Here is a 22,756-nt window from a genome sequence, read left to right on the forward strand (position 1 = left end):
TATAAGGGCCTCTTGGGCTAAACTGTGCCTATTCATGATATTCATTTACATAATTCAGTTTAAAATCCATTATGGTTAGAGCTGATTATATACCGTATTTTCCAGATGCAATATAAGATGCCCTTCTTTCCTTGAAAAAGTTGCCTAAAATTTGTGTCTTATGGTTCCAAAGGTATACTATAAAGTGCATGTGGCAATGCCTTTATCTTTATCCCTTCTAGAGACAGTATGGTCAAAATGTCCAGATTGCCTTCTGAAAAAAAAAGCTAGCTCTTTAATTGATTGAGCATTTCAAATACATTGGCAAAAATGGATAGTTGCTGAATTAAACAGGAGTGATCTGTAATTCCAAGGAGCATTAGCCAACTGCAGCCATCGGTCATCTCTTGGTGGAGGAACTGAATCATGCTCGACACCAATAGTAGGAGTTAGTGAAACACAAGGTAGCTGATACATCTCTCAAGAATTGTGGAAACAACGTCCTTGATGGCACTGAAGGTGCCTCTTAGAAGAAAATAAGAGTTCAGATCACAACATCAGTATTGATGGGTGTGACAATAGTGATGACTGGCATTATACATTGAGTAAAAGCTTCATTTTGCATTGATATTTTGTTTCATAAGCACTTGTGAATTTGTTTTTCAAAATATAGGCAATAAAATATTTTCCTTCCAAAATGTATCTTCTAAAACATCAATGTACTGTGTGGTATGGTATGGCATATATCATCTGTAAAATGTAAGCGGTTAAGCAGTTAGGTAGGTGGTTATAATGTTTTGGCTTAGAAGTGTATGTATGTCAGATGGCACCAAAGTAATATATTATGACACATGTGGTCTAGTAAATGAGTGTTGCAACTTTACTGTCAACCGTGAGTGAGTGATTGGGGGGGGGGGAAGAGAAATCATGCAGTAATTAGTCCTCATATGTTCTGGCTATTTATTAGTACTATGTTATTTGCAATTCTACATCACATAATGTTATATTTACAATTTATTACATGAATATTACTATCCAGATCAGTACTATTCATGTAATACATTCTTCTAAAACATGGACACATATTGTGGTCTTGTGCATCTTATCATCTGGAAAATGTGATACTGAGAGAGGGAATGCAATAATTATTTCTCACATGATGCTGAGTATTTAGTAGTGCTATGTTATTTGCAATTTGCAATTCTACATCATGTAAAGTTATACTGTACTTAATTTATTTACATGAATGGCACTCATACAGATGTGCTGTTAGGTATGATGACACTTCACCCCCAGACTAAACATATGGACTTTATCTTCAAGCATAATAAGATTGTCAAGGGTTCGATATTACTTTTTTTTTTTTTTTAGTGTGGATCACAAGTTGGTAATGCACAGCAGAGAACTCTTGACTATGATGGTCATGGATTTAGACTATATTCAACAATACAGGATAGGCAGGTCTGGCATCAATAAGTTTTGGTTGTGTAGGCTTATAAGCAGTGTGCTATACATGTATGAGAGCTCGCACAGAGGAGACATTGCACAGTTAGCTCACACTAACTTGTGCAATGTGAGCGAACTGCTAAGATTTCTTTCCTGTATGTTTCATTGGTGACAGACTTATTCCAGTTGGCATCAATGTGCTGTATTAAAGTCAGCATTTGATTTGGGAGGAAGCAGTCTGTTAGATGGCCTCTGATGCTGTGTGAAAATCACTAGAGTTGTCCAGAGTTCTGACTGGCATATTTGCGAGTAACACAAATCTCATATGAAAGGTGTTGAGATGTCAGTGACCATTTTAACTATGGCTACTAGTTATTGATTTTCAATAATGTCAGGTAGTCACTGCATCCCTATTGAGGTAGCTATAGTTGTTCTGGATTATGGTGGAAGATAAGCTTTGAAGCCAGAATTTTATAGCAAGGATTGCTTCTTGGTTGTGGTAGTTGATGATGCCCACATTTCTGTGGCATAGAGGAATGGAAGACAGCCTATTACTCTAATGCATCTCCAAATCATTTTAGGATCCATGACATGTCCCATGAATCCTGTAGTAGTAGTAGTGCAGCATAAGTTAAGCGTTGTTTAGCTATCCATTGAAGATAAGCAGTAATGGGACATAAGCTTGTCCACATGAATATAAAACCAAAACTTTGGGTAAAATACTATTCTGATGTCTAAGTAGGCTGAAGAGGCTAATATCACAGTTCCATTGAGCATTGGAGCTATTACCGTTGGGGTTATTTAAGGACATAAACTATCAGTTTTCTTTTTTGTGGGTTAATTGATGGCCCATACTGTTTGTGACACAAGGTGATGTGAGCGGAAGAAGTAATGTTTTCAGACTGTTTTGGTTAAAAATTATTGTTTTTCTATAACTGTTGATTTAAAATTGGTAAATGTGTTATCGTTTGTGATTCTCTGATTGAGTTGATGATTTTGTTTGTTACTTGGCATTTAGAATTTTCAAATTTTACTGCCATCATTATAGTATTATAGAGTGAGTAGTAGAGAATTCTATTGTTTTAATTGTGGTAAATAGGTAGCTTGAAAGTTCAAATCACGTAAGTTGGCATTAGTTTATAATTAATTTATAACTTTCAAGTGTAATAACTTTACAGCCTAATACATATAACATAAACTTGGTAATGTGGTAGTATTGTTGCTGTGTAACTGGTGAATTGGAGTAGTTTTTTATTATTTGTGATTCTCTGATTATATTAGTGAATTTGTTTGTTACTTATTGTTTATAACTTCTTAAGAAACTACATTCGATTTCTACCACCATTGTTTTTTATTGATAAGAACATTCAAATTTTGCTGCCATTGTCATAGTATTGAGTGCATGGTAGGAGAATCCTGGTGTTTTAACTATGGCAAATAGGAGGTTCAAAAGTTCGAATCATGTAGGTTGGTATTAGTTAGATAAATTTATTATCTATTATAATTATTTAGAATTTACATATGTACTAGCACAGAGTAATACATAACTTAAACTTGACAGGAGATACAAAATACACATTCTATAAGCTCTCGATATTTCAATATACGGTAGACTCCCTCTTATCCAGTTTCACTTTAACAGGCCTCCATTTTAAGGGGCTATATATTCATTCAGATTTTTCTGTGAATCAGATTTCTGGCATCCAGCAGGAAAACAAAATTAAAAGATTCTGGGAACGAGTACAATGCACTGTAACGATCCTATAACTTTTCTCAATTCAGTTAGTCTTTGCTATCTGTGCTGTTTGGATCACACTCATTCCGTGTGTACATATTTTCGTCGTTAATTTTTGTTTTTTTAAATTACGTTAACTTGAAATGATAAGCTCGAACAAGCATAAACAGAATGTTTTAACTATTGAAACAAAACTAAAAGCATTGGAACATATTGATAATGGAGAACCTGTAAAACGGATACATAATGAACTGGGTGTCGGAAAAAGTACAGTCAATGATTGGCGGAGAACTGGAAATCCCCTCAAGACTTCAGTACACAAATAGAATCAAAAAAAAGTGCTCTCAGATGGGTGCACTACGAAGAAGCCAAAAAATGAAGTCGTTGACAATGCATTATGGATATAGTATGTGCAAGAACGACAAAGAGGAATACCTCTTAGAGGGCCAGTTTTGAAGGAAAAGGCACTTTCACAAGAAAATCAACAGTGGAGAATTCTTAGGTTCAAAAGTTCGAATCATGTAGCTTGGTATTAGTTAGATAAATTTATTATCTATTATAATTACATCATGAAAGCCAACCCTAGCCAGCGAGGGTTGGCTTTCGTGATGAAAAAAGTGACACAGAACTCATTATCTAGGTGTTTGCAGCAAGAAATTGTCAGCAGATCAAAATGCTGCAAGTGAATTTTCCCAAAAATTTTTAGACGTTATACAGAAGGAAAATCTTACTCCTGAATAAGTCTACATTTTGGATGAAACAGGCATAAATTTTAAGCTTCTTCTGGTGAAAACGGTAGCAGCACCACAAGAAACATTTCTTATGTTCAAAATGAATAAACAGAGAATCACTGTGTCACTTTGTACAAATGCTGCTGGGAGTCACAAACTGCCCCTTTTCGTTATAGGAAAATCAGCCAAACCAAGAGCATTTAAAAATGTAAATTTAAATGCTCTACCAGTTTACTACAAAACCCAGAGGCCAGTCGAAAACCATTTCTCTATTTGAGAAATGGTTTTCAACTAAATTCATTCTAAAAGCTAAGGCACATTTGAAATTACCACTCAATGCTGTTCTTGTCCTTGACAATGCTCCAACGCATCCCATCGAACTATCTTCTGATGACATCAAGGTGGTGTTTTTACACTCTGCCATTACATCTTTGGTGCAACCTATGGATCAAAGTGTGATATTTAGTCTGAAAAGGCATTACAGAAGAAAACTTCTTTCAGAAATTCTTGAGAAGACTGCCAATGAAGAAACAGAACTCACTGGATCCCTTAAGAAAATTAACATCAAGGATGTGATTTACATGTTGGCATCTGCTTTTGAGGAAATTCCACCATCAACGTTTGTGAGGTCATGGAGAAAACTATGGCCTGATGTCAAAAAATTAACTGCAAACTGCGATCTGGACAAAGGGCCATGTGCTGAGGATCTGACAGACCATGACAATATTGCTCTGCTTAACGATTTGAAACGATTATCAGAGTTCAAACACCTGGAAGAAAGAGACATTGATAAATGGCTTGTAGGCAATAACATTCTAGAGAATGAAATGTTAACAGATGAAGTTATCGAAGCAGTTAGTCAAGGAGAAATGGTGGAAGATGAATGGCGGAAATGAACACCTGTAGGATAGTTAGAGAGTTCCTCGACCAATAGTAACACCAGACATAAAAAACACCCTGTGTACTTGGTAGCAATACCCATCGTGAGGTGGAACTCCCAATCAGGAAGAAATAATATGAGCAACAATAATAATAATATTTGAAGCATGTGACCCAGGGGCATATTATCATCCAAATAACATAAGTATATGGCAATATTTCTTACAGACTGCATCAGATAAGATGGACAAACATAGGTGATGACGTAATAATGCATCAGCTTTTACTTTCAGCTATATAAGCACGCTCTGCAAGAGTTGCAGTCATTTCTTGCTTGTGTCAGGATGGCAAGTTACGTGCAGTTGACACCACAAAGAAAGAGTGCTATTGTTGCTTTACATGAGGAAGGATGTTCATCCCGTTATATTGCTTATAGTGTCTTGTAATCAGTCGAGAGCGAGTAGATTTCTTTCCAAACTCAAGAATACTGGCTTTGCTGATAGGAAAAAAGGAACCAGATGCAAATGAGTCTCTATGCCAAAAGAGGACCACATTTTGAAGTGCTTATGCCTTAAAAACTGTAAAGCTTCTTCATTTTTTTTTTTTTTTTTGTTTGTTAATTGTTGGCACATCGGCTTCTGTGGCCATACTGCACCTCCCAAAGTTTTTGCATTTTCTACTCTGATCGAAGCCCAAGGTGGGATTTGAACCCACAACCTTTGGGTTGCGGGGCAGGCACTTTACCCATCCGGCTAACCTGGTCGGCAGCTTCTTCATCTGAGTTGAAAAGAGAATGGAAAGAACATACAGGAGTGGTAGCAAGTGCAGTAATGGTCAGAAGATGCCTCTTCAAAAATGGACTTGTAGTCCGTCATCCTAAGAAGAAGCCCCTCCTCACACAAAAAAATTAAAAAGGCCCAGTTAATTTGGTGTAAGAAGCAAGTCAAATGGACCCATGAGCAGTGGAAGTCAGTTATTTTCTTGGATGAGAAGAAATTCAACCTGCATGACTCTGATGGGAGACAAACAATTCGCTGTAGACACAGTGAAGAATACCATCCAGACTGTATGGTGTCTACAGTGAAATTCCCTACCAGCCAAATGATATGGGGGTGCATTTCGTATCACAGAGTAGGTCACCTGCAGTTTAAAAAAGGTTCCATAAATGCCAATGGATACCTGGCTATATTGGAAGGCAAATTGCTGCCAACCATTAGAAACCATTTCAACCTGCCAAATAACTGCATCTTTCATGACAACTCTGCTCCTTGTCATCGGGTGAAAAACGTAAGCAGGCACTTCTGTAGTTACTTTAGCTTCATTCCTGCATTAGAGATTCGACAGTAATGTGTTTACATTTGTTACAGGTGAGAAAATGGTTGAAAGAAGGGTCCACTACAACTGTTAACTAGCCAGGAAACACCTAAACCTCAATCCTATAGAGAACTGTTGGCATTGTGTGGAATCTGCAGTTGCCAGAAAGAAACCAAACACCCATTGTGAACTTCAGGAAGCCATAATTCATGTTTGGAACCACGAACTATCAGTTGATTATCTTCAGAAATTGATCTTATCAATGCCTCGACGGTGTGCTGCTGTTATCAGTGCCAGAGGCGGTTCAACTAAATATTAGTTTGCACCTAGTGAACTTTTCGTTTTGTTTTCCATTTAAAATGATAAACTGAAGCAAACTGAGGGCTTCTGATAACATTTCAGCCATAATGTCGTGTTTACCAAAACTGTTGTATAAAGGTTGCAAATGCTTATTTCGGAATATTTTGAGAGCACCTATCAAATATTACTTAGCTTTGCCTTAACTATTAATAAATATCTTTTGTCTATATTTCTATTTGTGATGCTAGTCATTAATGAAACATACCATCGTGAAAAAGGATTAGAAATGTGAAATTCCTAGGTGATGCACTTTCTTTGAACACCAGTGTATATATTTAAAAATATAAAATTCATTGCATAACAGATGCTATTACTGCATTAGGTATATAAGTTTAGTGTAGTATTTTTAATTATACTGAATCTGAACAGCAACCATGCCTCACACCAGTGCAGCAAAGTGAAGGGCTCAAGTGAGGTGAAGTGGCTCGGGGGAGAACTGAGGGGAGTGGTGGTCCTCTGAATTACAGCCTCGTGAAATTAACTGCTTGTTCGATGTTTGCAGATCTATCTGGAATGGAGCATGATATTGCCGAGGGAGATGTCTGTGTGTGTGTGTGTTCAACGTAAAGAATTAGTAATTAGTAACAAAGTAATTAGTAATTAATAAATAAAACAGAGCTACTATGCTCTGTTTTATGCTACTTCTTAAAGAATGTAAGGATATTAAGTGCCAACTCAGTGTTGTTATTGGTCTTTATGAGAACTTCAAGAAGGTAGATGTACTCAAAGAATTTAAACTGGAGGGATCAAGAAGCTCTCAGCTGCCCACATCAATGTTGCACTTGAACAACAGGAAATACAGCGGCAACCACAAAAGCAGAATGTGCTTGTTCCACAGGAGCTAGTTGTTGTCGGTAACTATTGTCAAGGAAATGGGAAATATATTGTGCAAAAAGGATAGGTGGAATAGGACCAGGGAATGTCTGCCAGGGACAAATGTTAATGATGTTGTAGAGCAGTATCATCATTTAAGAACACAAAAGGTGATATTGTACACACTGGCACTAATGACATTAAGAGTGGAGGATCTTCGGACTTAATTAACAAGTACTGGGCAATGTTGAAAAAAAAAAGTTGCAAGTTAAGTTTAAATTTGAAAGTGTCTGAAATTCGGCACAGACATGATAGGAAGGAGTATATGATGAGAGCCTTATCAATTAATTCAGCCCTGGAGAGACTGTGCAAGGCTGACAGAAGAGAATTTTCACGGGCATGGTAGTAGTAGTGGCATGTGATGCAAGAAAGCAAGTGTATGAGCTTATGCAGCATCAGCCAAAAAAAAAAACAAAAAAAAACACACTATTCCCTCTAAATGCCTGTCCAGTTCTTCCTTAAATTTATTTAACCTATCAACTTCCATGACAGATGGAAGTTTGTTCCAGCAATTAACCACCTGCTGACTAAAGGCCAATTTCCGTACATCTATTCTACATCTGTCTTTTCTTAATTTGAATTTATGCCACCTTAGGTTCATAATCTGAACAAGTGGAAGGATCCCATCAGAATTCAGCGTGCTCAACCCATTAAAGGCCTTATACACCTCAATCAGATCACCGTGCAGATGCCTAGTCTCCAGCCACTGCAATTTGCAGAACTTGAGCCTCTCTTGGTAAGAGGATCCCTTCATTCCCCTCACCAGTCTTGTTGCCCTTCTCTGTACACGCTCAAGCAAATCTACATCCTTCCTAAAATGAGGCCTCCAGACTTGCACGCAGTACTCAAGGTGTGGCCTGATCATTGCCTTATACAGAGGGACAATCACCCCCTTTTCCCTGCAAGCAAAATTCCTATATATCATTGACAAAACCCCATGACCTGCCTTGGCAGCATTGCTCAGAAAGGTGCCTCCGTAGCCAGGTGGGCAGGAGCAGCAGTGCGTAGCACACACTTGTTAATTAGAATGGGGTTCGAGCCCGTGCCCACCAAATACGGAGGATGCGGAAAGGTCAGGAAATTACCACCGCATATCTCAGGAGCAATATGGCCTTAGTTGCTAATGCTCCTAAAAACCAAATAATAACAATATTGCTCAGAAAACTTCATATCTGACTGCACAATTACTCCCAGGTCTTTTTCATTTTCTACTGCCCTAAGTGTAGTACCACACAGTTGGTATGTTTCTCTGGGGTTATTTCTACCCATATGCAGTACTTTGCATTTTTTCAATATTAAACTTCAGTTGCCACTTATCAGCTCATCTGCCCAAATTTTCTAGATCCTATTGCAGTAACACACTGACAACCCTGCCAACCTTTGTATCATCTGCAAACTTTGATACTAAGCCTGATATAACTTCATCAATATCATTGATAAATATACAAAACAATGGACCCAACACCGAACCCTGTGGGACTCCACTAATAACATTAGTCCACGAAGAGCAGCACCCATTAATTACCACCCTCTGTCTTCTCCCACTCAACCATCCTTTTATCCATTGTAGCAACTTACCCTTAATACCATTCTGCTCCAATTTGTACAATAGTCTTCCATGCGCAACAGTGTCAAAAGCTTTCCTGAAATCCAAATATATGATATCAAAATTATTTTTTGCATCCAGTTCCTTTGTAACCACATCATAATATCCTACCAAATTTGTCAGACAATACTTTCCCTTAAAAAACCCATGCTGTGTTTGAATTATTGCTGCAGTTTTGTCTAGATGATCCTGCAATGCATCTTTAACCAGTGACTCCATTATTTTACAAGGAACAGAAGTTAAACTAACTGGTCTGTAATTACTCGTGTCACCCTTTGTGAATTGGGGATACATTTGCACATCTCCAGTCCGTGGGAACCTCCCCTGAGTCCAAGGATGCTCTCATAATTATGGCAAAGGGTTTGCTTAGTTGCTTTGCCGCCTCCTTTAATATAACTGGATAGATCCCATCCACCACAGGTGCCTTCCTTATGTTTAACTTCAAAAATTTCTCCTCCACTTTGCTCTCAGTTATTACAAACTCATTAAGCACCCTGCTACAATTTGATAACCTTCTGCCATTTTCAAACTTTAATAACTCCTCATGTGTGAATGTAGATGCAAAATATTCATTCAGTTTGTTTGCTATCTGAGCAGGATCATCAACAGTCGAACCACTGATATCAAGTGGACCAATCAGATTCATTCCCTTCCTTTTAGAGTTTATATAAGTAAAGAAATCCTTGCTGTTTTTCTTAGCATCTTTTGCCAAAGATTTCTTGTAATCTGCCTTTGCCTGTCTAACCTCCTTTGTGACCTGATTACAGACTAGCTTATATCTGCCATAGGCTTCTGAGTCCCTTGATAATTTACATGCTCCCATGCATTTTTTCTTCTCTGTCACAAGTTTCATTAGTTCATTTGATAACCATTTAGGCCTAAACCTTGAACAATATTTCTTAATAGGTATGAAACTTTTAGTAGCATCCACGATTAATTCCTTGAATGCTTCCCACTTAGAATTTACTGTTGGTAACAACGTCAGTTGATCCCACTGTACAGAATTTAAAAGTTGTCTAAGACCACTGTACTCACCTTTACGGAAGCAAAAACCCTTTCCTTTACCCCTGATGGTAATTATATCTTTAAGTAAACCCCACATCAGTACACTGTGATCACGGCCACCTAGTGGTTCCTTTATCTGCAAATTCTTAATACAAGAATGATCACTGCTGATAACCAGATAAAGAGTATTACCCTCTCTGGTTGCCTCTCGAACATGCTGCTGCAAAAAACAATCATCCAATAAATACACAAAAGTCTTACTAGTGTGTGAGTGACCAACTCACAAGTTCCAGTCAATATCTGGGAAGTTAAAATCCCCCATTATAAGACATTGATTTACTAGCCCACTCTATTTCTCTGTACAATTGGTCATTGTATTCATTCGAGTCATTAGGCCTATAACACACTCCTCTCTTATTTTTTGCTTTCGCAGTGCTTGTGTTACACCAAACTGACTCAACAGTGCACCGTTGAGTCAGTTTGGTGTTCATCTATATCAACTGGATGCACTTCTTTTGATTTTATATTTTTCTTAATTAACAGCATAACACCTCGTCCCTTCCTATCCTTTCTGTACACATTGTACTCCCCAAATTCCAGTTCTGCATTCCTTATATCTGTGTGACACCACGTCTCTGCTATCCCAACAATAACCGCCTTTGATGTCTTGACCAACACTTCAAATTCATAGAATTTATTTACTATACTTCTAGCATTGGTATACATGTACCTATCCTTATTATTAGTTACCCTAACACATCCCATATACCCACTTGTTTCACGATGACTGCCATCAGTCCCTGAAACCCCCAGCACCCCTCGCTCCAGGTCGCTAATTATTCTAATAGAAGTTGTGCAAGAATCACCTTCACCTCTGCCTGCGGCTACTTTTAACCTTTTATTCTGTGAATCCCCCAAGCTAGCAGTTTTCCGACCCAACTAACACTGCCTCAATAGCATCAGCAAATATTCTTGCACCATTTCTATTTAAGTGTATCTCATCCCTGTAGAAGCAATCTCTCCTGTTAACAAGCACAGACCACGCTGAAAAAATTTCTACCCCTTGAGCCTTGCACATTCCCTCCAGGGCCGAATTGATTGACAAGGCTCTTATCATGTATTCCCTCCTATTGTGTCTGGGCAGAATTGCAGACACTTTCAAATTTAACCCTGACTCTTGACTTTTTTGCAACATTGACCTGTACTTGTTAAGTAAATCTGCAGATCTCCTACTCTTAATGTCATTGGTGCCAACATGTATAAGAATATCACCTTTTGTGCCCTTAAAAGATGATATATGCTTTACAATATCATCAACTTTTGCCCCTGGCAGACATACCCTGGTCCAGTTCCATCTATCCTTTTTACACAATATATTCCCCATCTCCCCGACAATAGTCACCAACAATAACTAGTTCCTTTGAGACCAGTGTATTCTGCCTTGGAGATTGCCGCTCTATTGCCTGATGCCCAGGAGTGAGCTCTGGCATTGAGTTGGGCAGCTGAGAGCTTGACGGGTCTCTCATTAATTTCTTCGAGGGCATCTATCCTACATCTCAAGCTCTCATAGATGGCCCAGTAGAACGCTGAGTTGATGCCTAATTTCTAGACACTCTCTGCAACTGGCACACACAAAGACATCCTCCTTAGCTAGATCATGTTCTGTTACAGAGAGTTCGGCAAACATTTCACAAGTTGCACATTTTTTTAGGCTGTGATGTGTTGGAGAATTCCCCCCCCCCAGTTCTCCCCGAAGTCACAGCACTCCTGCCACTTTGTGCCCGTTGCTTTGCTGCTCTAGTCTGGGGCATGATATTTTAAAATAATAAGATCAATAAATTTAATTAATTAATTGTCAATACTACGCTATCTAACAGAATCCTAAATGCAGTGATGCGTATTATGCTATATAATTATACGTTAGAGCTGCCTAGTTACCACAATTAAAAATTTGAATTCCCTACTACGCTATACAAAAACAATGGCTGCAAGATTCGAACGAAATAACGGTTTTATGTATATTAAGTAGTAATCTACAAAAACTCTTTATTTACCTATTTTAAAAATAAAAATAACCAGCGTAACAATAACTATAAGATAACGTATAAAGTACAATATAAAATAATAATTAGGTAAATAAAAAGGCAAACACATCGCTTTTTCTATTCACAGCTGTAATTTTTAAAGAGAGTCAGTGCCTGCTCTCTGTGTTTGTTAACAGGAGAGACTGCTTCCACAGGGATGACATACATTTAAATAAAAAAGATGGAAGAATATTTGCTGATACTATCGAGGCAGTGTTAGGTGGGTTGGAAAACTGCTACCTTGGGGGAGATAGACAGACAGATTAATAACAATGGCCACAAGCAGAGGTGAAAGGGATTGCTGCACTGCTTCTATTGAAACAAGCAGCAGCCTGGAAAGTAAAGGTGCCGGGGATTCTAAGGATTGCTGGGAGTGATCATGGAACAAGTAAATACATAGGGCTGTGCTAGGGTAACTAAGAGTAAAAACAGGTGCATATATACTTGCACTAGTTCTTGTAAATCAATGCTAGAAGTATACTAAATAAATTAGATAAATTTGAAGTTCTGGTCAAATCATTAAATGCAGACAATGTGGGGATATCAGAGTTGTGTCACTCAGATAAAAAGGGATGCAGAATTTGAATATGCGGAGTACGATGTATACTGAATGGACAAACAGGATGGTGGGGGGAGTTATGCTGTGGAAAGTTATGCTCTTAGTTAAGAAGCACATAAAATCTAAGACAACTAATCTAATTTAAATCCTTCCCTATACATTGAATATAAACATTTGTCTATATTTCGTTATGGTTGCCAGGTTTCTCTACTGTAACTAGTAGTAGAACGCTGAGTTGATGCCTAATTTCTAGACACTCTCTGCAACTGGCACACACAAAGACATCCTCCTTAGCTAGATCATGTTCTGTTACAGAGAGTTCGGCAAACATTTCACAAGTTGCACATTTTTTTAGGCTGTGATGTGTTGGAGAATTCCCCCCCCCCAGTTCTCCCCGAAGTCACAGCACTCCTGCCACTTTGTGCCCGTTGCTTTGCTGCTCTAGTCTGGGGCATGATATTTTAAAATAATAAGATCAATAAATTTAATTAATTAATTGTCAATACTACGCTATCTAACAGAATCCTAAATGCAGTGATGCGTATTATGCTATATAATTATATGTTAGAGCTGCCTAGTTACCACAATTAAAAATTTGAATTCCCTACTACGCTATACAAAAACAATGGCTGCAAGATTCGAACGAAATAACGGTTTTATGTATATTAAGTAGTAATCTACAAAAACTCTTTATTTACCTATTTTAAAAATAAAAATAACCAGCGTAACAATAACTATAAGATAACGTATAAAGTACAATATAAAATAATAATTAGGTAAATAAAAAGGCAAACACATCGCTTTTTCTATTCACAGCTGTAATTTTTAAAGAGAGTCAGTGCCTGCTCTCTGTGTTTGTTAACAGGAGAGACTGCTTCCACAGGGATGACATACATTTAAATAAAAAAGATGGAAGAATATTTGCTGATACTATCGAGGCAGTGTTAGGTGGGTTGGAAAACTGCTACCTTGGGGGAGATAGACAGACAGATTAATAACAATGGCCACAAGCAGAGGTGAAAGGGATTGCTGCACTGCTTCTATTGAAACAAGCAGCAGCCTGGAAAGTAAAGGTGCCGGGGATTCTAAGGATTGCTGGGAGTGATCATGGAACAAGTAAATACATAGGGCTGTGCTAGGGTAACTAAGAGTAAAAACAGGTGCATATATACTTGCACTAGTTCTTGTAAATCAATGCTAGAAGTATACTAAATAAATTAGATAAATTTGAAGTTCTGGTCAAATCATTAAATGCAGACAATGTGGGGATATCAGAGTTGTGTCACTCAGATAAAAAGGGATGCAGAATTTGAATATGCGGAGTACGATGTATACTGAATGGACAAACAGGATGGTGGGGGGAGTTATGCTGTGGAAAGTTATGCTCTTAGTTAAGAAGCACATAAAATCTAAGACAACTAATCTAATTTAAATCCTTCCCTATACATTGAATATAAACATTTGTCTATATTTCGTTATGGTTGCCAGGTTTCTCTACTGTAACTAGTAGTACCCGGATCCATAACACAGTTTAATAATTTTGATTTAACACACAGTTTAATATTTTTGATTTAATACTTTGTTTGCTTACTTTGTCATTCGGTAACTTAATTATTTTTATCAATATTTTATAAATATTATAATATATATTATTTATAATTTTTATTTATATATATTTATAATGTTTATATATATATATAATATACATGTTATAAATAAATAATATATATGAGTATAATAGTTATTGTTATGTGCTGCAAAATTGCAGTGTCTTTAAAAGTGCACCGCAAAATCATAGCATCTTGAAAAGTATGTCGCAGCAATGAAAAGGTTGAGAAACACTATTCCAGATATTGACTGGTATTTGTCCAGTACAATGTTCATATCTTTCATCTTTTAACCTGGCTTGCAAATTGGTATTGAAAACAAGAGAAAACTTTCCTGAAGCAATTCCAGTTAATCTCTTTCATAAATAGCAACTTAATTTGTGCACACAAACAATACATTTAATTCCACACAACCAAGGTAAAATTTTACAACTGTAATCAAATGTTCATTTTTCCAGCTGTACATGCATACTGAGCATTTTTATATCTCTTTGCTCCCAGCTGTTCTAAAGTAACATCAAACTGATTACTGGTTCACATAAACACTTTATGTAGCTGTAATTAGCAAGAGTAGTTCACACTAAAATTACAATTTACAGAATGAGCAGGAGTACTAAAAGAGAGAAATTTCACTCTTTTTTTAATGAATTACACAAGTATTAAAATTATTTTAATAAAACAAATAATATCCCAAAATGTCGATACACCCTTTTTAGTGGGCAGGTACAATATATAAAAAACCACTGCTTGTTTTAACACTGCTTGTATACACCAAGCTGCATGACTATTAGCGACAAAACAAACATCTCTTATTTTTGTTATTACGTCTGAGAAACTGAGAAAGATTTGATAGAGAATAGCTGATTTTTTTTAATCCCTTGAATGTGGGAGTATTTTTTTTTTTTTTTTTACATTCGTTGACATTTGCTCTCTCTGAGAATATACGGTACAATTATACTACATACTTAGATTTCAGAAAAGCTTTTGATACCATTGCACAAAAGACTGCACAAAAGACAAATGAAAGCAGTGGCATTAAGGACAAGTTACTGCTATTAATGAAGAGAGATAGTTGAGTAGGAGAAAACAGAGTTGTTATCAATGGGCACTTCTCTCTTGGACTAATATTGTTAGCAGAGTCCCACAGGATTCAGTGCTAAGCCTGTTATTGTTATTTTCAATATTTTTTAATTATATTCATGAAAGCATATCAGGCTCAGCTTCTAAGTTTCTAGATGACAAGAAGGTGGGCAGGGTGGTTAATGACAGTAATCAGGGTATGCTACTGTAACAACTTCTAGAAAAGTTAGACAGATGGGCTGGGAAGTGGCAACTGAAGTTTAACATCAACAGATGCAAGGTATTTCATATGGGGAGCAGTAATCTCAGATTAACATAACTGTGTGGTACTACTAGGTTTCATTCTCCACTCAAGATAGTAAAGAATGAAAAAGACCTGGGGGGGGGAGGGTAATTGTGCAGTCAGATATGAAGTTCTCTGAGCAGTGTAGAGACAGGCTGCCAAGCCAGTTCATGGGAGTTTTTGTCAATAAAATGTAGGAATTTTGCCAAGAGAGATAAGGCTATGATTATCTCCTTATATAAGGCAATGGTTAAGCCACATCTTGAGTACTGCATACAAGCCTGGAAGTCTCATTTGTAGAAGAACGAGGGTCTGCTGGTGTGATGGGAGAAGAGCAAAAAGATTACTGAGAGAAGAAAAGGGTGCTCTTACCAGGAAAGGCTTCAGTTCTGCAAACTGCAGAGACTGGATATATAGGCACCTGCGAAGAGAACTGGTTCAAGTGTTTAAGGTTTTGAATGGATTGAGTAAGCTCATTGCTAATGGAATACTTTATTTTGCACAAACTACACATATGAAGAGGCATAAATTCAAATTTAGGAAGGATAGTTGCAGGATAGAGGGTGGAAATTTGGCTTTGGACAGTGGGTAGTTGATTTTTGGAACATACTTCCATCTGGTGTTGTAGAAACTTCGATAATGATATTTGCATGTAGCTGAGATTTTGATAATGATGTTTGTGTAGCTGGTTTTGGCAATCTTTCCTAATTAGACAAGCTAATCACCATTCACAGGACATAATTCACTCTTGAAATTTTATCGTATATATTTCAAATTATCTGTAATAAAAATGCATATAAAACCTTATATATCGTAGTTGGGGAACAGTAGTGGCTTAGAAATACGTTACATTTTGAATAATCCAATATGGAATTAATGAAGAAATACTGTATTTTTTATTATATGCAAGGTTTTTTTATTCATTGACTAGATATTTGATAGTCTAAGTACTGTATCTTAGTTAAAAATCAAGCAGCATGAAAAACAGGATGCTACATGTGACATAAAACTTGATGGCAAAATCCAGTTACCTTTCAGTAAAATTTGTTGCACAAATGTTTTTATTTAAAACAAATGATTTTTATTCAAATAGACTCCAACTAGGATTTTATTCTGCAATTATATGATACTAACAGATAATTAGGCTGCTTAATTGAATACCCTTATTATGTTTCCTTTATTATATTCTAGAGGGAAAATGACAGGTTTGAAAAATATAGTAATGAAATATAAAAAAATTACGTGTACCCTGTACGCACAAAAGATGTTTTATGTGTAAACATCTTTGACGACACCTACTAAATTTCAAACAGTTAGAATGATTTAATTTATGCTCATGCCCGCTACTTATTCTATCGAATCAATGTTAGCAATAAATAGGATACACACACCCACTGCTTACTCTACCGAATCAACGTTTGGAAGAGGTTAGGCCAATAGCCTAATTACCCATTTGATTGTAGCCATTTGTTGAATAGTATGATTGCAACAATACAAGTATTTGTATTGTTACAATCGATCTGCAAGAAACGACAGTATCCACACATAATGCACTATTGAAACTATGACTTCGTTCAGGATCTCAAAAAGTACAAGGGCGAGATGGTAACGCTGCACATTCCATTTTGCAATGAGGAAACATGTCAAGATCTATGACGACAATGAAGAGCTCATACTAGATCGTAAATTGTATGAAAAGGACTTACACATTTGCAAAACGATTGAAATGTGTAAGATGGTGTTGTCAAGACAATGACGATGTTGACCCTGACGAAGCATGCAGTAATGACCTGCATAGCATTGAAATGTGACTGCGAGAAGAAGACCCCCTTTTGAAACTTTTATAATCATCCAAACAGTGAGATGAATGAGGACCTAAAGCTCGCCACGCTTAACTGACTCAGCACAACTGCAAAGAAACACAAAAACTTGATGACTAATGAGGACTTCTGCAATTTAATTAGAATGGCCAATGACATGCAAAAGATTCTACTCATACATGTAATTTGGAGTCTGTTATCTCCCAATCGTGACCCAATTCAAATATTCTTGACTGGCCCAGCTGGTTCCAGAAAAACATTTATGATTCGCCTCTTGATGGAAATATACAACTGCTTCAGTAATACAGACTAGTATTACTGAAGCACATCCAAGATCACTGCCCTCAAGATATCCATTTCTCTGGTTATCAAAAGGTTTTTGCCACGAGTGGCAATGGTTAGCCCAAAACCACCTAAGTGGTATGCCCCAAATCATAAACGTTTTTCTGCATCCAAGATCACCTCCCATGATCCTTTGCTTTAAATGCTTTACTTTAAATTTTGCAAGATATCGATTTCTCTGGTTACCAAAAGGTTTCTGGCATGGGTGGCAGTGGTTAGCCCAAGTAGTACGGTAGTAGTAGTAGTAGCCCATACTACTTAGGTCGACCTAAGTAGTAGCCCATACCACTTAGGTCAACCTAAGTAGTATGCCCCAAATTATAAACGTTTTTCCGACACCAGCCGGTTTATGCCAGCTCTGAGCACACCCAAGCACAACTACATTTTCTTTGTTATGAAATGGAAGTGATGTCATTTTTGCATTGCAAAATTGTGACAAATTGATTTCACTACTGTCCAAAATTTAATAGATGCCGCCAAAGGTGTTTACATATCAATAAATTATAATAAAAAGAACAATCTCATATAGCAAAGCAAAAAAATCCTAAAAATTTTTAATATACTGTATTTATATTCCCAATTAAGTACTCAAATTACAGTTGCATTCATATGAACTTTTTCACTGGAAAATTTGAAAAATAAAACGAAGTGTTACCCCTAGTCAAGGCAGTTTCACATTACGAATGTTTTGGCTTATATTTATTACAGAAGCCCATCAAACAAAAGATTTCACATTTCTGTTTGTTGTTTTTTCCCTCCCAGACACCTGCATGTGGCCCTGGCCCTCATGCAATTATATCACATAGACATTTCAAGAAGGAGGTGCCTTGGGAAACAAATATTATCTCATGCTGTAATTATGCTTTTTTTTTTTTTTTTAAATTCATAAAATGATATAATTACTATTTATATTATAACAAGCAAGTTGAGAAACTCATATCAACAGGTGAAATAACTAGTATAATTGTAAAAAAGTGGTATGAAAGGAGTAGGAGGCATATGACACGTGGTTTGAAAACTGGACCTTGTAACACTTAAGGCATGTCTCACAAAAAAAAAAAAATAATAAATAAATATAAAAATAAAAAACATGAAGTACGTTTTCCATTTTAAATATATGAGTGGTTAGGTACCACAATAACAAAAACTGATATATAGGTGGTCCTATATATCAATTTTTTTCAATAACATTGCAGTGATTATTCTATGAAAGCCAAGTTTTCCCAATGTAAAAAAAAAAAAAAAAGTAAATTGCCAGAAAACCAGAAAAGGCCAATGCTGCATTTTACTCTCAAGTTAGAGTACTTCCATATTTTTATTTTATTTTTTTTCCCTCGCCTTTTTTCCATTATTATGTGGGTCAGCGTTTTTTTATTGTTTTGGCATGCAATTTTTACAGCCGGATGCCCTTCCTGACGCCAACCCTCACCCTTTATTCGGGCTGGGAATATGCAGTGGTCATTCTCTGACCTGCCGCATCCTCCATATTTGGTGGGTACGGACTCGAACTCTGGTCTAATCAAGAAGCGTGCGCTATGCACTACTGCTCCTGCCCACCTGGCTACAAGTTAGAGTACTTCCATATAAAATCAAAATTAGCAACAGCAAAATTTTACAAACCTTCATAGTTCCAAGTACTCAGCAATTCTTCAGCTAAACCTAAATTATGTAGATACACAGGATATAAACAGGATGCTTCTTCTAATTCCGCTCTGCTTACTGGAGTTAAAAGAGATCTAACACAGTCCAAATCACCACTTCTGCAAGCTATGTGTAAAGGTGTATTCCCTTGTCTATCTTGAAGATCAAGTGTTGCACCTACTACAACTAATCTTCGCACAATGTTGGATTTCCCAGTTAAAGCAGCTAAATGCAATGGAGTCTTAAAAAAAATAATAAAAAAAATAAATAAATAATTAATCTTATTTATAGTATACCTCTAAGTAGTCAACAATATCAGGTACAGAAAGTATCATGAAATCTTTGGGAATTTCAATATATTTTAAAATGTGTCACTTTTTATAAAAACTGAGTTGTCACTTTATTAGATACACCTACCCATTTCATGAAATGGAATGCTCCTTCATTAACAGCATCACATGTTTGTACTATGCAATATAAAGCAGGTGGGAAGATGTGTACAGATGCTGTATGTGTGTCTAATTCATTGGGAGAATGGGAAAATGAAAGCTTTCTGTAACTGGACATTTCTGTAGTGTTCAGTTACAGAAATGTTCAGTATGTATCCAGAAATGTCCAGTATGAGTATCTAAGAAACAGAAATGCTGATGAGGTTTTGTGCACCTCTGTCTTGGGTGTATTGAGACTGGACCAATGATCGAATAACGACATTGAGATAGAATGGTGATCATGAGCTCAAAAACAGTTCATGCAAGAGGTTGACAAGGTATGAAAAGGCACTGAGGGTAAAAGATGAGGTATACTAGTCAACGACTGAACTGGGTTCCACTCCTGTCAACCAAAAACAAGACATTTAGTGGACCAGAAGCACCAACGTTGGACAGTGGAGGAATGGATAAACATTGCCTGGTTTGATGAATCCTGATTCTGCTATTCTGCATGACGGAAGGACCAGAATATAAGGAAAACAGTATGAATCGATAGACCCATCATTCCAGGTGTCAACATGTGTAAGTGCCAAAGTAACTAAGGTTATCAGACATTAGTATATTGTGTCTGTATTCTGTGCTTGCATGTATTCTGTGGTTGATTTACTTGCTTGATGGCGCCTCCATAGCCAGTTGGGAAGGGGCAGCAGTGCGTAGCACATGCTTCTTGATTAGACCAGAGTTCGAGCCTGTGCCCACCAAATACGGAGGATGCGGAAAGGTCAAGGAATGACCACTGCATATCCCCGGAGCAATATGGCCTTAGTTGCTAATGCTCCTAAAAACCAAATAAAAACAAACAATAACTTGCTTGATGGGCAAAAAAGATCCAAGCTTTTGGGATAAAAAATCATGCAACTCTTGGCTGAGACTAAGTAATTCAGCCATTATGAAAAAGGTGTCAGAAGCGCAGGCTGGTGGTGGTATAATGGTGTGGGTACTGTTTTCGTGGTGCTCATTGGGCCCTTTGATAGCAGTGGAGCAACATTTTGATGCCACAGGTTGTCTGAAAACCTTTTTCCCACCAGGAATCCCTTCATGGCTGCAGTGTATATATATGTGAATGGGCTCTTCAAACAGAATAATGCACTATGTCCCAAGTCCAAAATTTTACAGAACTGGTTCCAGGAACATGAGAATGAATTTAGCCTACTGTAGTGGCCATCTCAGTAAACGCATCTCAATCAAACTGAGCAGCTGTGGAATGAAGTGGAACAAGCTCTTCAGAGTAGAGACTACCTACATTCTAATTTGCAAAAACTGTGGATAGCAACTGGATCAACATGGACCAGTGCTCCCTGTGGCATGCTTTTAGTACCTCATTGATTCCATGCTATGATGAATCCTAGCTGGTCTGAGGGTTAAAGTGGAACCTACTCACTATCAAGGTTGTTGTACCTAATAAAGTGGCCACTCAGTGAATAGAATAAATGTGAGCTACATTACAAAACCAAGTTCAGTATAATTTCAGTAATTCGTTAGTGGTAGAATTCTCTCAATTCTGACAAATTAAAGGCAGTACAATATGTATGATACTTAATGAAATAGTATATTTAAACAATATAGTGTATACAGTGTTTATTTAATTAAAATAATTGTACATTCTTTTATTGAATACACCCAGTACTTGATTCTATTTTTCAGTTCAAATTAGAAATAATGATGGGCAGATGGGCTGAGAAGTGGCAACTGAAATTTAACATTGACAAATGCAAAGTATTGCATATGGGTAGCTGTCGTTGTTGTTGTTTGATTTTTAGGAGCATTAGCAACTAAGGCCATATTGCTCCGGGATATGCGGTGGTCAGTCCCTGACCTTTCCGCATCCTTCGTATTTGGTGGTGACGGGCTCGAACCCCGGTCTAATCAAGAAGCGTGTGCTGCGCACTGCTGCTCCTTCCCACCTGGCTACGGAGGCGCCCCATATGGGTAGCAGTAACCCCAGAGGAATGTACCAACTGTGTGGTACTACACTTAGGGTGGTAGAAAATGAAAAAGACCTGGGAGTAATTGTGCAGTCAGATATGAAGTTTTCTGAGCAATGCAGACAGGCTGCCGGAGCATGTCATGGGGTATTGTCAATGATATACAGGAATTTTGCTAGCAGGGAAAAGGAGGTGATTATCTCTTTGTATAAGGCAATGATCAGGCCACACCTTGGATAATGCATACAGGTCTGGAGGCCTCATTAGAAAGCCTGTAGAGTTCTTGAGTGAGTACAGAGAAGGGTAACAAGATTGGTGAGGGGGAACGAAGGGGTCCTCCCAAAAAAGGCTTAAGTTCTGCAAATTGCAGTGGCTGGAGACTAGGCACCTGTGGGGTGATCTGATTGAGGTGTACAAGGCCTTCAATGGGTTGAGCACACTCAATTCGGATGTTATTCATTCGCTTGCTCAGATTACGAACCTGAGGGGGGCATAAATTCAAATTGAGGAAAGACAGTTGTAGAATAGATGTGTGGAAATTTGCCTTTAGCCAGCGGCTAGTTGATTGCTGGAACAAACTTCCATCTGTCGTTGTGGAAGTTATTCAAGGAGGAAATGGACAAACTTTTAGAGGGAATGGATATGTGAAATTGTTTTTTTTTTTTTGCTGATGCTACATAAGCTCATATGTTGCTTTCTTGCATCACATGCCTCTACTACGACTACTACATTTATAATCCTTTTACACTCAATCTTTGAGAAGACTTTCTATATTGAAGCAATGTTTCTAATAAAGTTGTTGTTGTTGTTGGGGTTTTTTTTTTTTTGGCACAAGAGCTACTTTGGCCATATTGCACCTCTAATAAAGTGCTAAAGGCATTCATTCATTTTGATATTAACCCTAATGTCTAGCTTCGTCACATTTGTTTTGTTTCTTTATTAAAGCCTTAACTGCCTATTTTGTGTGTTATTATTAGGCATTTATTCAATGTATCCATC

General features: G+C 37.3%; 1 protein-coding gene across 2 annotated transcripts in view; it reads right to left on the reverse strand.

Annotated features, from left to right (window-relative positions):
* Positions 1 to 22,756, reverse strand: part of LOC150084679 (NF-kappa-B inhibitor cactus-like) — a 123,597-nt gene that overhangs the window by 28,827 nt on the left and 72,014 nt on the right. For both annotated transcript variants that reach the window (XM_090375424.1, XM_090375423.1), the window contains exon 4: positions 19,324 to 19,585. In XM_090375424.1, the coding sequence (XP_090231550.1) occupies positions 19,324 to 19,585 (262 nt within the window). The remainder of the gene's footprint in view (positions 1 to 19,323; positions 19,586 to 22,756) is intronic.

Source organism: Mastigoproctus giganteus, chromosome 6 (assembly GCF_048544385.1).
Source record: "Mastigoproctus giganteus isolate SK-2022 chromosome 6, ASM4854438v1, whole genome shotgun sequence".
NCBI lineage: Eukaryota > Metazoa > Arthropoda > Arachnida > Uropygi > Thelyphonidae > Mastigoproctus > Mastigoproctus giganteus.